General features: G+C 45.4%; 1 protein-coding gene across 1 annotated transcript in view; it reads right to left on the reverse strand.

The window, feature by feature from the left end:
• The window catches only part of cog6 (component of oligomeric golgi complex 6), a 167,104-nt gene extending 157,778 nt beyond the window's left edge, over positions 1–9,326 (reverse strand). The window contains exon 1 of the mRNA XM_038817929.1: positions 9,125–9,326. Coding sequence (XP_038673857.1) covers positions 9,125–9,262 — 138 coding nt within the window. The 5' untranslated portion in view covers positions 9,263–9,326. The remainder of the gene's footprint in view (positions 1–9,124) is intronic.
• Positions 9,327–18,365: the final 9,039 nt, after the last annotated feature.

The raw sequence follows: 18,365 nt of genomic DNA on the forward strand, positions 1-18,365 counted from the left end.
GACATGACACACAGACATTCAACCAATAGGCCAGTAAGATAGGACACGACCAATGGGCATTCACGACACACACACACACACACAGAGGTGACACTACCACAGTTGGGCATTACACAAACCCATATATAAGGACACAGCACACATGATCTTGCGTTTTCCAGTGGAGACACTTAGTGAGTAGACAGGGTTGATTTGGAACACATCACACCCACCACGTGGATTGTAGCAGACTGGTTCGTCAGTCTGAGTAGCTACAGCAGGATTAATAGGAGAGTCAAATCCAAGTAGAAGAATTGTTAACAGTTTAATAAATGTGTTAAAGCTATCTCCAAGTCTGAACCTTCCTTTGTCAGAGTGCACATCAAGGACGCAACTTATGCTACGTCAAGAGCATAGCAAAACAGTTACAGATCAGTGACCACACCGACGCCCCCTCCAGTGCCATGTGCTGCACTACCCTCAGGGCTGCCACTACCACCGGGCTTGTGGAGTACTGAGCCGGCGAGAACGGCAGAGGTGCCGTTAACTAAGCCTTCAGACTCGTGCCCTTATAAGATGCCGCCTCTACCCACTCCCACACCAGCCACTCCCCCACTACCCACTTCCTAACCATCAATATGTTAGCCGCCCAGTAATAGTTGATAAAATTTGGAAGGGCCAGCACCCCCCTCCCCACGCCCCCGCTCAAGTAGGACCTTCTTCACCCGCAGGACTTTCCCGGCCCAAATAAAACCCGAGAACGCTGCATTCACCTTCCTAAAAACAGCCTTCGGGATGAAAATTGGGAGACACAGAAAAGAAAAAACAGCAATCTTGGGAGGACTGTCATTTTCACAGTCTGTATCCTCCCCGCCAATGACAGCAGGAGCATGTCCTACCTTCGGAAGTCCCCTTTCATCTGTTCTAGATTATTTAATTTGTGAAGCTGACCCCAGTCTCGTGCCCTTTGAATACCCAGGTACCTAAAACTCCCTCCCACCATCTTGAACAGCATCTCTCCCAATCTCCTCTCCTGCCCCCTTGCCTGGATCGCAAAAACCTCACTCTTGCCCATATTCAATTTATAACCTGAGAACCAGCCAAATTCCTCCAGTATCCCCATAATTCCTGCAATCCCCCCCAACAGGTCTGTTATATAAAGGAGCAAATTGGCTGCGTAGAGCAAGACCCTGTGTTCCACCCCCCTCTCATCATCCCCCGCCAAATGTTCGATGTTCGCAGCGCCATTGCCACCGGCTCTATGGCCAGGGCAGACAGTAGTGGGGAGAGTGGACATCCCTATCTCGTCCCCCAACACAGGCTAAAATATTCCGATCGCACCCGATTCGTCCTTACATTTGCCATCAGTGCCTGATATAGCAACCGGACCCAATCCACAAATCCTTGTCCGAACCCAAATCTTCCCAGGACCTCCCACAGATACTTCCACTCCACCCGATCAAAGGTCTTTTCGGCATCATGGACACCACATCTCGACCTCGGGGCCCCTCCACAGGTATCATTATTACATTAAGGTGCCACTTAATGTTGGACACCAGATGTCCTCCCTTAACAAATCCCATCTGGTCCTCCCCTATTACTGTGAAACACAGTCCTTTATCAGTGTGGCCAAGATCTTTGCCAGCTATTTTGCATCCACATTTAGCAGGGAGATTGGCCTATACGACCCACAGCTTTCCGGACATTTATCCCGTTTCAAGATAAGGGAAATCAATGCCTGCGATAATGTTGGGGGGTGCACTCCCAACTCCTTTGACTCATTGAAAGCCTTTGCCAAAAGCGGCCCCAACAGCCAATAAAACTTCTTCTAGAACTCCACCGGGAATCCATCCGGTTCCGGGGCTTTGCCCGATAGCACAGCCGCCAACCCCTCTATAGCCTTCCCGAGCCCAATTGGGGCACTCTGATCCTCCACCAACCCCTCATCTATCCTCGGGAACTCCAGCCCACCCAAAATTCATTTCATCCCTCCTTCCCGGCTGGGGGTTCCGATTTATACAATTTACTATAAAACTCCCGAAACACATCATTCACCACCATCGGGTCCAGAAGCACCTTCCCCCCACGTCCCTCACTTTCCCTAGCTCTCTCGCCGCCTCCTGTTTCCTCAGCTGATGCACCAGCATCCTACTAGCTTTCTCCCCATATTCATAAACCGCCCCCCTTACCCTCCTCAACTGTCTCACCACCTTACCTGTGGACCCCAAATTCTTGCTTATTTGGTATTTTTAAACGCTTTTATTTAAGTTAGAATTAAGGACCTGTAACTGAGAACAACTGGCATTTACAGAAACTCAAAGCATTTAGCACAAGCAGTTTTAGAAATATAAAAATCAAATTGCTAAAAAGCTTCTAAGAATGTGAGAGGACATACAGTGGGCATACAATTTTGGTCAGAACATGCTCACTGGTGCACTTACAAATTTCACTGGTCTCTTAATTTTACAAACATATGAACATTACAACAGATTGGATTAACTCTGGACAACAGGATGCCTGACAATACCACGCACATTGCTCTCATGGTGGTCCCTTCCATCTGGCTTCTTTTGCAAGATTATTGCTTTCCAAATACCTTGTTCTTCCCACCATTCCCTTCCATCTGGTTCTCCCTCCTGCACACCCTCACCTGCAGCTACAGGCTGTTTCCTCAATGTCACCCTGTTTTCCAATCAACAAAACTGCTGAACGACCTATATTAACACACATGCCACCGGGAAAATGAACAAAAGCATTTATTCTACCATCAAAACTATCAGTTTAGTTCTGTTGCTAAATTAACATTCATATTTTGTCTGAACAGGAATAAATGTATGATCTAACAGAAAGACAGTCATGTATATTTAATATCAAAATTGTTCTTTCAGCCTTCCCTTAACAGAACAGACATTTATGAAAAAAAAAACTAAACACATGCCATGGGAATGTATTTTAGTTGCTGATAAAACACATCCTTCCCCAAGTGCTGTATAATGCATCAATTCTGATGTCAGCACACACTTTCTCCAGCATTAGCTGACAAAATGCACAAGGAAGGTTAAGTTTGAGGAGTTGCCACCAAGTTTACAAAAGATGTTGCACAAGAATACTGACATGAAAACTATTTGCACACTTAGTCTGTGTGAGCAGATTGAAAATATTTGCAAAAGTGGCTAGTCATCCTTCCGTTACTCGCATTAATTCAGTGCAGCAAATCAGGGAAAAGGGAGCAACTCAGAAAATACTTGGGACTATGCGCTACCTGGCTAGAGTCAATGCTGTTTCTAGACTACTTTTTTTTAAATAAATTTAGAATACCCAATTATTTTTTTCCCAATTAAAGGGCAATTTAGTGTGGCCAATCCACCTACTGTGCACATCTTTGGGTTATGGAGGTGAAACCCACGCAGACACGGGGAGAAAGTGCAAACTACACACAGACAGTGACCCAGGGCTGGGATCGAACCCGGGTCCTCAGCGCCATAAGCAGCAGTGCTAACCACTGAGCCACCGTGCTGCCCTGACTACTTTTAAAAGCAAACAAAATATAAATTGTTGGCTTTCCAACAGGCTCAGCAAAGAACAAATACCCACATGCTTTGGCGCACTCTCCCTTTGTTTTCCTAGTCTGAGCCAGACTCTCTGAATGCCTGCAACACACTAATAAACTGGCTCAATAACTGTGGTATATTCCAATAACTTCAAGATTAGGATCAGAGAGAGTAGAAGTCACTATCCTGTAAAACTTTCAGTTTCTTTCAAATGAGGCAATAGTAATCCTGAAATGAAGTTTATCCTACAGAGCCCCATGCTTGGCTTTGTGGTTCCTTTATGTAAGTGATGCGAAACATGCTCCATGGTGGAAAGAATCTTAACATGTTTAAAATATACTCCATGTTTCAATATCAAGGTGCATATCCCACCATGGCAGCTGGTAATAAATATGTTAATAAAACTAGAATATAAAGTTGGTGACAATGACAACTATCATCGATTATTGTCAAAACGTATCTGGTTAACTAATGTCCTATAGAGAAGGAAATCTGCCATCCTTATCCAGACCCATAGCAACATGCTTGACTCTTAACTGCCCTCTGAAGTGGCAGACCTAACAAGTGGCAGGCCTAAAAAGCCACGCAATTGTACCAAACCACTACAGAAATGTCAAAAAGGAGTAAAACCGGATCAACCACCTAGTATCCACGAAGCACCAGCAACAACAACAGGTACCCTGTCGCAAAATTTGGGGGCTTGTGCCATAATTGGGAGAGCTGTCCCACAGACTGTCACGTGATGGCTGGCCTTGCTAGCGATGCCTAGGTCTCATGTAAGATTAAATAAACAAAATGCTCGAGTGCTAACTTAAACCTACAGTTACATGATTGCCTAAACTATGATATACCGAATTTGACTAACTATGAAACATAAATATTGTCATTACATCTTCAACAAAGATCTTTATTTCCACCTATACACAAAGTTGCCAGTATCACAGGAACACAAGCAGGCCATTCAACCCCTCAAGCCTACTCCGCTTTTCACTGAGATCAGTGATCTATATCCTAACTCCACCCAGCCAACTTGGCTCCATATCCCTTAATATCCTTGGTTAGCAAAAACCTATCATCACAGATTTAAAGTTATTAATTGAGCTCACATCGACTGAATTCACTATGAAAGAATTCCACACTTGCAAATCCATGCTGGCTGGCTCTCTCAAATCAGCTCAAATTTCTCAAGGTATTCAGTCACTCAGCCATTAATTGTAGATTCCAGTAACTACTTATTAGAGGCTGGTAAAAATCTTCAATTGCCTATACTGACTTAATATATCAAAGCTTTCAATACTGGTGTCAGGAATAACCTTTATGTCAAGAGTGATAGACATTGCAAACCCATTTAAACAGGGGAGTAATTTCTCTGGTGACTGTTTTCCAAATAATTTTCTTCCATAGAGACATAACGGCACAGAAGAGGCCATTCGGCCCATCAAGTCCATGCGGCTTGCTGTAGAGCAATCCACTCAGTCCTCTTCTCCTGTTCTATCACTGTAGATCTGCCCTTTTATTTTTTTCCAAGTGTCCATCCAATTTCCTTTTGAAATTATTGATCTTGTCCACTTTCACCATCCTCATAAGCAGCAAGTTCCAGGCCATTAACATTCAGTGCATGAAAAAGCCTTTTCTCACATCCGACTGCATCTCTTGCCCAAAACATCAAATCTGTGTCTGCTAGCCCTTTAACAATCAGCTAATAGGAACAGCTTTTTTCTGACCACCTTTTCTAAACATATTACCTTGTACACTTTTATCAAATCTACTCTCGATCTCTTTTGGTCCCAGAACGTCCCAGATTCCTCCTCCTGGTTGCTCATCCCTGGAACTATTCTGGTAAATCTCCTCTGCACCCTCGCAAAGGTCCTTCCTAAAGTGACCAGAACAGGGCAGAGTTCTCTAGCTATGGCCTAAATGTAGCTTTATAAAGATTCAGCATGACTTCCATGCTTTATATTCAATACCTCTATTTATAAAGGCCATGGTCCAATAAATGACTCCCTCAATATGCACTTGCCACCTTCAAAAATCTATGCACATGAACCCTCAGGTGTCTTTGTCCTTGCACACTCCTTAGAACTGTTCAATTAAGTTTATATTGCATTTTCCTATTCCACACTATTTGCCACATCTCCAAGTTTTGTATCATCTGCAAATTTTGAAATTTTACTCTACTCCTATCTCCAAGTCATTTATATATATCAAACAAGCAGTAAGAAACAAATATTGATTGGGATAGTGTTAAAGTCCTCAATCTCTTATTTAGTTGCTTGGTATTACAGAACTTGACTTGCTGAAAAATAAGACTTGTTGTAGAAGCTTTTTGATTTGCATTCATGAAGACACCTTTACTTCTGTACTCAAATCCTCTTGCGATAAAGGCCTATTGGGAAGCACGGTAGCATAGTGGTTAGCATCAATGCTTCACAGCTCCAGGGTCCCAGGTTTGGTTCCCGGCTGGGTCACTGTCTGTGTGGAGTCTGCACGTCCTCCCAGTGTGTGCGTGGGTTTCCTCCGGGTGCTCCGGTTTCCTCCCACAGTCCAAAGATGTGCGGGTTAGGTGGATTGGCCATGCTAAATTGCCCGTAGTGTCCTAAAAAGTAAGGTTAAGGGGGAAGTTGTTGGGTTGGGGGTATAGGGTGGATATGTGAGTTTGAGTAGGGTGATCATTGCTCGGCACAACATCGAGGGCCGAAGGGCCTGTTCTGTGCTGTACTGTTCTAAATTCTAAATACCATTTGCCCTGCTAATTGCTTTCTGCACCTGCATGTTAGATCCATGAAGAAAGACACCAAGGTCCCTTTGAAGAGCAACACTTTACAATCTCTCATCATTTCAGAATATCCTGTAACTCTGTTCCTTCTACTAAAGTGGATAGACAACCTCTCAATTATCCACATTATATTTCATATGCCATATTTTCTTGTCCATTCCTCACCCTCTGCATCCTCTGCACAATTTACATTCCATCTAATTTTGTAATCCCCAAAATATAGCAGACATCCCTTGAGGCTTCACTGAGAAACAAAGGAAGAAAAATCAGTACCACGCCATAGAATGAGAAGGTACTGGAGTGAAGAATTTGGTTAAATAAGTGGGGTTTTAGCTAACATATTTAAGGAGGTGGAGAGGTGAGGGTTTTATGAAGGGAACCCCAGGGTGTGAGGCCCAAGCGCAGAAATACAATTACCAATTGTAGGATATTGGCATGCACAAGAGGCCATAGTTAAAGGAATGGAGATGCTGAGGGGTGTCTGGTGTAAGATTGAAAGAACTGAAAATATGGGGAGCTGAAAGTCAATGTACCTTAGTTAGCAAGGACAAAGTTTTTTTTTATAAATTTAGAGTACCCAATTCATTTTTTGCAATTAAGGGGCAAGTTAGCGTAGCCAATCCACCTAGCCTGCGCATCTTTGAGTTGTAGGGGCAAAAACCCACGCAAATGCGGGGAGAATGTGTAAACTCCACACGGACAGTGACCCAGGGCCGGGATTCGAACCCGGGTCCTCAGTGCTTCAGGCAGCAATGCTAACCACTGTGCCACCGTGCTGCCCGGCAAGGACAAAGTTGATGCCAAAGCAAGACTTCACAGGGATGGGATATTAAGTAGCAATGTTTTGAGCAAGCTTAAGTCTATGCTGGGTGGACGGTGGGAGGTGATCCAGGAAGTGACAACAAATGAGAGTTTCAGCCACAGATGCATTGGACAGGGTCAGAGTCGGTGTCTGGTGATATTATGGAGATGGATGTCAACAGTCTTTGTGGAGATGCCGGCGTTGGACTGGGGTGAGCACAGTAAGAAGTCTTACAACACCAGGTTAAAGTCCAACAGGTTTGTTTCAAACATGAGCTTTCGGAGCACGGCTCCTTCTTCAGGTGAAGAAGGAGCCGTGCTCCGAAAGCTCGTGTTTGAAACAAACCTGTTGGACTTTAACCTGGTGTTGTAAGACTTCTTACAGTCTTTGTGACAAAGAAGATATGAGATCAAAAACTCAACTCAGAGTCAAGAGGGTAACAAGTTTGTGATCCGTTGGGTTCAGCATGAGACAGTAGCCAGAATGGGAATTAAAATTGGGGGCAAAGGTATGGAGTTTGTGGAGGAGGCCAAAGACAATGGCTTCAATCTTCCCAACGTTTAGGTGCTAGAGATTGCGCTCATTCCAAACTCAGATATTTCAAACAAGCAGTCTCACAGTGCAGACATTGGAGGGATGGCAGAGGTAAATCAAGATATCAATACCAAACATGTAAAAACTGACCCCAAGTCTGCAGATGATATCACTAAGAACCAGCATGTTTATGAAGAATAAAAGGATCCAAACATATATTGTCATGCAAGGCTGGGAAGAGAAGTCATTTTTAGCGAACACTGGATACATTTAGGGGCAGGAACTGATTGGAAGGGTTCAAACATGACATTGTGAGGAAGTATAAATTTGGGTGGCAATAATACATTCAAAGTCCTCAGAAAGGATGTCAATATTGTATATAGAGTGACAGTATGCAATTAAAGGAGGCATTTATTTTAAGATAAGGATAGTGACAGAGGGCAGCACGGTAGCACAGTAGTTAGCACTATTGCTTCACAGCAGCAGGGACCTGGGTTCAATTCCCAGCTTGGATCACTGTCTGTGTGGAGTCTGCACGTCCTCCCTGTGTCTGCGTGGGTTTCCACCGGACACTCCGGTTTCCTTCCACAAGTCCTGAAAGATGTGCTTGTTAGGTGAATTGGACATTCTGAGTTCAATAAATGAGGGCAGGGTGTCAGAGTTCTCAAGGGATAGGAGGGGAATTTTATGGGCTAAGTGAGCTCAGAGAGGGCATTGGGGAAGATGGGCAATAAATTAAGAGGTGTGTCATATTTAGGGCCAAAGGAGAGCAGCACAAGCAGCCAAACAAATATTCTCAGTCAAAGTAGCAAACAAAATCTGAGATCCGTTTGTTGAGGAGCAAAGATGAAGTAACAGGAAGTGAAGGCAATTTATAGTGGAGAAGACACCACGGATTATCTTTGCTCTCGAGAGTGATCCTGGACTAGTAAATCGTTTTGAGGTGTGGTAGCGATTGGGGAATGGATAGCTGAACCAGTTGTGCACCAGATATGCTCAAGTCTACACCCTCTAACTTGACCATGTGGTCCATAGTGAAGGTAGGAAATTGGTGACCAAAGGAACAGTTGCCCCATGAAGCTGTTTATGTCTGAGTGTGAGAAACGTTTTAAATCAAGATGTAAATAACACCTGTGGCGTGAGAATGGACTGATTGAGTGTTACACGTTATTAACCCATTTGAGCAGATGGAGCTGCACCTTTTCTTTCACACTGACATATCCAAGCAGGTTACATTTACAAAATGCTAGAGGAAGGTTGTCACTCCTAATCCGAGGCTCTCTGTGTGGAAACAATTATTTATCATTGCAACGTACACAAAGGGCTGGGCAGCGTCCATTCGGTGAACTGTTTTGCTTTAAATTGCAGGAGGCTTATTTTCTCTCCAACATGATTCTCACTGAATAATGAATCTGATGCTTCAGTCGAGTGAAGCTGCTCACAAGTCAGTACATTGACAGCAGACTGACTGACAGCTCCCACCTTGTCATTGTCCAGCCGGGTCTCCAGGATCTTATTCAGCTTCCTGGCCAGCGGGTTATTATTGATCTGCGTGGCCCCCCCGCCGCCGACCCCCGGCTCCGGGATCGGACTCGGTGCCTCCACTCTGCAGTCAGCCATCTTCCAGGAAAGCCGACCTCCCGCTCGCCCGCCCGCAAACCGGGCCACCTCAGCCGGAAACCACACAGATTAAAAGCACCCCGGCCGCCAGGCGCTGCTGGCTCCTGCACAAGGTTCCGGGAGAAGGGGAAGGCGCTGAGTGGGACACACGCACACAATCCACAGAGAGGACTGTCTGGAGTTACTCAATTCCACTGGAAATGTTCTACTCAAAGGGGAGGGGGGTTTACCAACACTTCCCATTAGTCTGGAGTCTCCAGGAATTAAAGATCAATCTCCAGGGCACTTGTACATGCAACACTGGAGAAAAATTATGGGGTCTTTTGCCATTTTCTTTGTACATTTCTCTTTACCAGGCTATTTGGCTGCCAGTCAAGGATCACCCAATTGGGTAATGGGACTTTTTGCTTTCCATTTGGAATAAAAAGGCAGTACCTCACGAGGATAAATGTATTGGCTGACTAATGGCTGGAGTGTGGGGGCAAGTCTTGCGATGTAACCTCCTGGAATACATCTAATCATTGTTGCCAGCCTTAGCAGTGGTCTAGCACCTCCTGCCTCTGGTTGTGGGTTCACATTTTACTCCGTAAGAAGCATCTAGACTAGGGTGGTTGGTCACTGTAGCGACAGGGGACTAAGTCAAAATGAGGGAAAATCCTTTAAAATAAGGGACATTGGGGCAGCACGGTAGCACAGTGGTTAGCACAATTGCGTCACAGCACCAGGGTCCCAGGTTCGATTCCTGGCTTGGGTCACTGTCTGTGTGGAGTCTGCACGTTCTCCCCGTCTGTGCGTGAGTTTCCTCCCACAGTCCAAAGATGTGCAGGTTAGATGGATTGGCCATGATAAATTTGCCTGAGTGTCCAAAAAAGGGTTGATTGGAATTGCTGGGTTGAGGGGATGGGGTAGAGCAGGTGTGTGCTTAAGTGGGGTGCTCTTTCCAAGAGCCGGTGCAGACTCGATGGGCCAGGTCGCCTCCTTCTGCACTGTAAATCCTATGAAAACTGTGCAGGTTTCACTGGCCGAAAGGGATTGTTCCTGACTGGAATAATGAGTACGTCATATGCATACGGGCGACAATTAATTTGACTAGATCCTTATTGCAGTAAATGGTGTTGGAATTGCTTAGGCCACGAAGCAAGACCAAGTTCAATCCGAGTGGAAATAAAGCGACTCTGCTGACCTGACCCTTGGCTTTCCACCAACTGACTGTCAGAGTGTGAGTGAAAGTGGTTCAGGAGGAGGATTTGGAAGAATGGAAGGGAACTCTCACTTAAAACCTGTCATGAATTTACAGGATCATAGCAGCTGTTGTCCCTTGTTCCAAATTGGTTGCTGCCGGGATTTCAGGGACAGCAACATGGGAGACTTCTATGCAGTCTCCCCTTTTCATGGTGCAAGTATCTTTAATTTCCACACATGCACAATGTGCACATGGCATTGTGCTTTGTTGGCCCACTTACTTGGCCATAAGGAGGTGGATCAATTGCCCAGGCTGCATATATGTGCATGGAGAGAAGAAGCAAAATGTATGAGAACATAGAACAGTACAACACAGTACAGGCCCTTTGGCCCACGATGTTGTGCCAACCACATATCCTAATCTAAGATCAACCTAACCTACACCCCTTCAATTTACTGCTGTCCATGTGCCTGTCCAAGAGTCACTTAAATGTCCCTAATAGCTCAGAATCCACCACCTCTGCTGGCAGTGCATTCCACACACCCACCACTCTCTGTGTAAAGAACCTACCTCTGACATCTCCCCTATACCTTCCTCCAATCACCTACCTCTGACATCTCCCCTATACCTTCCTCCTCCCTTAAAATTATGACCCTTTGTGTCAGCCATTTCCACCATGGGGAAAAGTCTCTGGCTATCCACTTTATCCATCCCTCTCATCACCTTGTACACCTCTATCAAGTCACCTCTCTTCCTTCTTCACTTCAGTGAGAAAAGCCCTAGCTCCCTCAATCTTTCTTCATAAGACATGCCCTCCAGTCCAGGCAGCATCCTGGTAAATCTCCTCTGTACCCTCTCCAAAGCATCCACATCCTTCCTATAATGAGGCGACCAGAATTGGACACAATATGCCAAGTGTGGTCTAACTAGGGTTTGATAAAGCTGCAGCAAAACCTCGTGGTTCTTAAACTCAATCCCCCTGTTAATGACAGGCAACACACCATACGCCTTCTTAACAACCCTATCAGCCTGGGTGGCAACTTCGAGGGATCTATGTACATGGATCCCAAGATCCCTCTGTTCCTCCACACTTCCAAGAATCCTGCCTTTAACCCTGTATTCAGCATTCAAATTCGACCTACCTAAATGAATCACTTCACATTTACCTAGGTTGAACGCCATCTGCCACTTCTCAGCCCAGCTCGGCATCCTGTCAATGTCCTGTTGTAACCTGCAACAGCCCTCAACACTATCTACAACTCCCCAACCTACGTGTCATCGGCAAACTTATTAACCAACCAGCCACTTCCTCATCCAAGTCATTTATAAAAACCACAAAGAGCAGAGGTCCCAGAACCGATCCCTGCGGGACACCACTGGTCACCGACCTCCAGGCGGAATACTTTCCATCCACTATCGCTCACTGTCTTCTTTTGGCCAGCCAATTCTGTATCCAGACAGCCAAATTTCCTGTATCCCATGCCCCCTAACTTTCTGAATGAGCCTACCATGGGGAAACTTATCAATGCCTTACTGAAATCCACATACACCATATCCACTGCCTGACCTTCACCAATGTGTCTCGTCACATCCTCAAAGAATTCAATGAGGCTTGTGAGACATGTCCTGCCCCTCACAAAGCCATGCTGACTATCTTTAATCAAACTATGTTTTTCTAAATAATCATAAATCCTATCTCTCAGAATCCTTTCCAATATTTTGCTCTCAACAGACGTAATACTGATGGGTCTGTGAGATACCCTCAATTACGATACAGGAGAGAAGATTGGTAATTCAAAGGCTTTAATCATCAGAGAACTGAACAGCAGCCGAGAAGTGTGCTCACCACATGCTGCCGAGTGAGCCCCATCTTATATACCGTTTCCTGGGGGCGGAGCAAGAGGCTGAGTCCCCCAAGGTTCCAAGCCCGGTCTTAAAGGGCCAATGTATTAAAGGTAAGGTACCGTTACAGCAGCTACTGATACCATTCATCACAGTCTGTAATTCCCAGGGATTTCCCTATTCCCTTTCTTGAACAGGGGAACAACATTCGCCTTGCTCCAATCATCCGGTACTACTCCAATGGAGAGTGAGGACGCAAAGATTATCGCCAATGGTGCAGCAATCTCCTCCCTCGCTTCCCCTAGTAACCTTGGGTATATCCTGTCAGGCCCAGGGGACTTATCTATCCTGATGCTTTTCAAAATTTCCAGCACATTCTCCTTCTTAATATCAACATGTTTGAGTCTATTAACCTGGTTCACACTGTTCTCATGAGCAACAAGGTCCCTCTCTCTAATGAATACTGAAGCAAAATATTCATTTATGGCCTCCCCCATCTGCTCAGACTCTAGGCACAAGTTCCCTCTGCTATCCCTGATTTGCTGTACTCTCACTCTGATCATCCTCTTATTTCTCACATAAGTGTAGAACGCCTTGGGGTTTTCCCTAATCCTTCTCGCCAGGACTTTTTCATGCCCCCTTCTAACTCTCCTAAGTCCATTTTTGAGTTCCTTCCTGGCTACCTTGTAACCCTCGAGAGCTGCTTCCTCAACCTTACGTAAGCTTCCTTCTTCCTCTTGACTAGAAGATCCACTTCTCTTGTCATCCAAGGCTCCTTCACCTTACCATTTTTCCTCATCTCAGTGGGACAAAACTATCCAGCAGTCACAGTAGGTGCTCCTCAAACAACCCCCACATTATTGTTGTGCATTTCCCCAAGAACAATTGTTCACACTTTATGCTCCTCAGCTCCTGTCTAATGGCAGTTTAATTTCCCTTCCCCCAATTAAATATCTTCCCACACTGTCTGTTCCTATCCCTCGCCATGACTATGATAAAGGTCAAGGAGTTGTGGTCACTGTCACCGAAATGCTCTCCCACCGAGACATCTGACACCTGGCCTGGTTCGTTGCCGAGCACCAAGTCCAATATGGCCTCCCCTCTAGTTGGCCTATCTACATATTGAGTCAGGAATCCTTCCTGGACACACCTGAAAAAATCGGCTCCATCCAAACCATTTGCACTAAGGAGGTTCCAGTCAATATTAGGGAAGTTGAAGTCACCCATGACAACAACTCGGTTACTTCTGCACCTTTCCAAGATCTGCCGCCCAATCTGTTCCTCCATCTCTCTGCTGCTATTGGGGAGTCTATAGAAAACTCCCAATAAAGTGACTGCTCCTTTCTTGTTTCTGACTTCCACCCATACTGGCTCAGTAGACAAACCCTCCTCAACTACCTCCTTTTCTGCAACTGTGATGCACTCCCTAATTAACAGTGCCACGTCCCCTCCTCTTTTACCTCCCTCCCTATTCTGAAAACATCTAAACCCCAGAACATCTAATAACCATTCCTGCCTCTTTGAAATCCATGTCTCTGTAATGGCCACAACATCGTAGTTCCAAGTACTGATCCTTGCTCTAAGTTCATCTCCCTTATTCCTGACACTCCTTGCATTGAAACAGACACACTTTAACCCATTCCACTGAGTTCAACTTTGCCCTATCAACTGTCTATCCTTCCTCACAGACTTGCTGCATACTATTTCTGCCCGTTCAACAGCTATCCTAGCCTCTGATCCATAGCTCTGGTTCCCATTCCACTGCCAAATTAGTTTAAACCCTCCCGAAGAGCTCTAGCAAACCTCCCACCCAAGATATTGGTACCCCTCCAGTTTAGATGCAATCCGTCCTTCATGTACAGGTCTCATCTTCCCCAGAAGATATCCCGATGATCCACATATCTGATGCCTTCCCTCCTGCACCAGCCCTATAGCCACGTGTTCAGCTGCACTCGCTCTCTATTCCTTGCATCACTTGCACTTGGCACTGGTAGGAATCCTGAGATCACTACTCTGCTTGCCCTTCTCTTTAGCTTCCAACCTAACTCCCTAAAATCATTTTTTAGATCCTCATCTCTTTTCTTATCTATGTCGTTGGTGCCTATGTGCTGTGGACTCGACCCGAGATATCCCTGGCCCTGGTACCCAAGAGGCAACATACCTTTTGGGAGTCTCGTTCGTGACCACAGAATCTCCTATCCACTCCCCTAACCATTGAGTTTCCTGTCACTATTGCTTTTCTATACTCCCCCCTTCCCTTCTGAGCCACAGAGCCAGGCTCAGTGCCAGAGACCTGGCTGCTAGGGCCTTCCCCCGGTAGGTCATCCCCCCCTCCCCCCCCCCCCCCCCCCAACAGCATCCAAAACGGTATAATTGTTTTAAAGGGGAACGGCACCACCTGCCCGTTACATTTCCTTCCCTTGACTGTAACCCAGCTACTCTTGTCCTGCACCTTGAGTGTGGCTACCTCCCTGTAACTCCTGTCTATCACCCCCTCTGCCTCCCGGATGATCCATTCATCCAGCTCCAGCTCCAGTTCCCTCACACGGTCTTTGAGGAGCTGGAGTTGGGTGCTCTTCCCGCAGGTGTAGTCAGTGGGGACACCAGTGGTATCCCTCACCACCCACATCCTACAGGAGGAGCATGCAACTGCCCTAGCCTCCAACCCCTCTGATCTGAACTCCCAAAGAGATTTAAAGGGGAAAAAAAAGAAAAGATTAAACACTCATTTAACCCGTTAAAATATATATATATATACTGCTGCTACTCTCCCAAGTGAACCCTCTAAAATTGGTGATTTTGCTAAATGATACAAAGATAGCTTTCTGCCTCCAAAAAACAAAACAAACACAAAAATAAAATAAAAAATTAAATTTAAAAAACCCAAAAACAAACAACTCCTACTTTGCAGAATGTAGTTGCCCTGTGAACCAACTCGAACTCCGCCCTCCAACTATACTCCCAGTCAGCTGCACTCTCTGTAAACTCCCGGCTCCCTTCTCGCTCTTCTCATAACCCAAACAGCAACTTTTAAGTTAATTTACCAAAATAATATAAAGACTAGACTTCAGATAAAAATACACCCTTAATGTCCCTCAGTCACCAAACTCTCACTATTGCATCCGAATGCACCCAAATTCAGCACTCAGTATTACACGGTGGCACGGTGTGTTGCTCGTTCTGGGTGAGTGTGCTTAACACTCGATTTGGCTCTGTTTCGTTACTTAGCTTTGGAGTCGCCAGGTATCGTTAAGATACCGCCACAACTTTCAAGGTCAAGTTCAATGCAATAAAACCATACACCAATTAGTAAGTTCAAACAAATGAGTTTATTATAATACAATTATAAACTACTCATGCACACGCTAAGATGACTAAACTATTCCTACCACTAAATAGACCAATACTTATCTGAATAAGGAACTGCCGGATCAGGGGACAAGGGCCTCTTGCTCTGCACTGGGTCCGCAGACTTTAGGTTGGTACGGGTTAAAAGAGGTCAGGAGTGTCTATCTCTGGTAGCGATCGTTGCGAGACACTTACTTGCTGGCGGCTGCTGTCCGAACCTCTCCTCTCTCTCGGTCAAGGTCTTCTTCGGTAAAGGCTGGTCGAGAGGGCTGGTCAAGAGAGGAGGGCTGGTCAAGAAGAACGAACTGAGTTTGGGACCTGTCTTTTATAGGTCCCAGGGCTTCGCACCCTTTTGGGCGGACCCTCTATCTGCTGGGGATTGATTGGGTCCCTTCCCAATCGATTTGTTTGAATCCCCCCAATACAGAGGCTGTCCCTTGGCTACTGGGCGGGCCTTCAGGTGCTTTGTCTTCGAACCCCGCTGGTGCCGGGGTGTCTGGTTTCCCATACAATGTTGCAATCACTTCCCTATTTGAGTCCATTGTCCCTGGGATCGTTTCATTACTATGCTAACTGTCCCAGAGATTGCCTCATTAGTATGTGGAATGTTCGTTTCGGTGCTGTCTGCTCTCTTAGCAGACAGAATACACAGTGGCTAGTTGCAGCCTGCTTGTGCTGCAAACTTTGTCCATTTTGCCCTGCAAGCTTTGCGTTCCTCCATTTTGTATTGAGGGAATGGCCAACTTCGGTGGCTACAGGTGCCACTGTGGTTAGCACTGCTGCCTTACAGCTCCAGGTTCCTGGGTTCAATTCCAGCCTCAGGTGACTGTCTGTGTGGCGTTTGCACTTTCTCCCCATGTCTGCGTAGGTTACCTCCGGGTTTCCTTTCACAGTCCAAAGATGTGCGGGTTAGGTGGATTGGCTATGCTAAATTACACCTTTGTTTCCAAAAGGTTAGGTGGGGTTAAGGGGATAGGGTGGAGGCATGGGTTTAAGTCGGGTGTTCTTTCCAAGGGCCAGTGCAGAGTCAATGGGCTGAATGGCCTTCTTCTGCACACTAAATTCTATAGTTCTACCTTTTTTTTTAAACAACTTGCAAAAAGGTATAATAAAACAAATTGTTATTGCTTGTGGGCATGGGAGAAAGATGCTGAGTTAAAATGGCAAGCAACAGGAAGTTTAGGGTCATGCTTGAGGACAGAGCAAAGGTGTTCCGCAAAACGGTCGCCCAGTCTGCGTTTAGTATCATCATTCGCCATTTCCACCAAGTCTAGTATGATGCTACCACAAAACACATCTTACTTTTATTCCACAGGGATTCCTCCCTCTGAGACACCCTGGTCTACTCCTTCATCACCATGACCCCCCCCCCCCCCCCCCCCACAGGGATTACTTCCCATCCCCTTCCCAAGGCACTTTCCCTTGCAATCGCAGAAGGTGCAACATCTGCCCCTTTACCTCTTTGTTCCTACCCATCCAATGACCCAAACACTCCTTTCAGGTTTAGCAGCATTTCACCTTCACTTCAAAGAACAAAGAAATGTTCAGCACAGGAACAGGCCCTTCGGCCCTCCAAGCCCGTGCTGACCATGCTGCCCGTCTACACTAAAATTTTCTGCATTTCTGGGGCCCGTATGCCTCTATTCCCATCCTATTCATGTATTTGTCAAGATGCCCTTTAAACATCACTATTATCCCTGCTTCCACCACCTCCTCCGGCAGCGAGTTCCAGGCACCCACTACCCTTTGTGTAAAAAACTTGCCTCGTATAAAACTTCCTTCAGTTTGCTGCTCCCAATGCGGACTCCTCTACATTGGAGAGACTAAAGTGTTTAAATCAGAAGTAAGTCTCTGAATTTGTTCTCCAGTAATGTAACCACTGTTCCACTGTACCCTGTTTTCATGTGTGAACCCCTAGTTTCCAGCTCTTTCACCCACTTGAAAATTGTACTATTTAAATTATGTAGCCTCACTCAATCTAGCAAAATGCATCATTGCACATTTCCTTGCATTAAGTTTAACCTGCCAAGTGTCTACCCATTCCACAATTTTTTCTAATTCCTCTTGAAGTCAGTTGCAATGAAAGAACATGGCTGTGAGAGTTTGTTCTGGACTGTCAGCATTGATAGTCATGGCTGGGACAAAGCTATCAGTGTGGGGAATATAATAGCAGTAATATTTATTGCGTCATAGACTTGGTGAGCTGAATGGCTTCCTTCTGTGCTGTAAATGACTCAATGAATCATAATTGGGTGGTAACAAAATAGTAACTTTGCAAAGAGAATTGAATCTATACTTGAAAAGGAAAAAATGTACAGGAATTGGGAAAAAAACACAGGCAAGTAGGACTAATTGGATAGCTAATTCAAAGAGCTGGGCAGCCACGGTGAGCTGAATGGACTCTTTCTATGTTGTGTGATTTAAGAATCAGATGATTTATATATTTCAATATAATAATAATAATAATTGCTTATTGTCACAAGTAGGCTTCAATGAAATTACTGTGAAAAGTCCCTAGTTGCCAAATTCCAGCGCCTGTTCGGAGAGGCCGGTACGGGAATTGAACCCACAGTGCTGCCTTGTTCTGCATTACAAGCCAGCTATTTAGCCCAGTGTGCTCAACCAGCCCCTATCATTGTGGGAATAAGTGTGGCAGCAATTTCTATCAGACAGAAAAAAGTCACCTGAAAATTTTCATATGATTTGACCTCATTTGCTTTCAATAGTTTT

This window comes from Scyliorhinus canicula, chromosome 14 (genome assembly GCF_902713615.1).
Source record: "Scyliorhinus canicula chromosome 14, sScyCan1.1, whole genome shotgun sequence".
Lineage (NCBI taxonomy): Eukaryota > Metazoa > Chordata > Chondrichthyes > Carcharhiniformes > Scyliorhinidae > Scyliorhinus > Scyliorhinus canicula.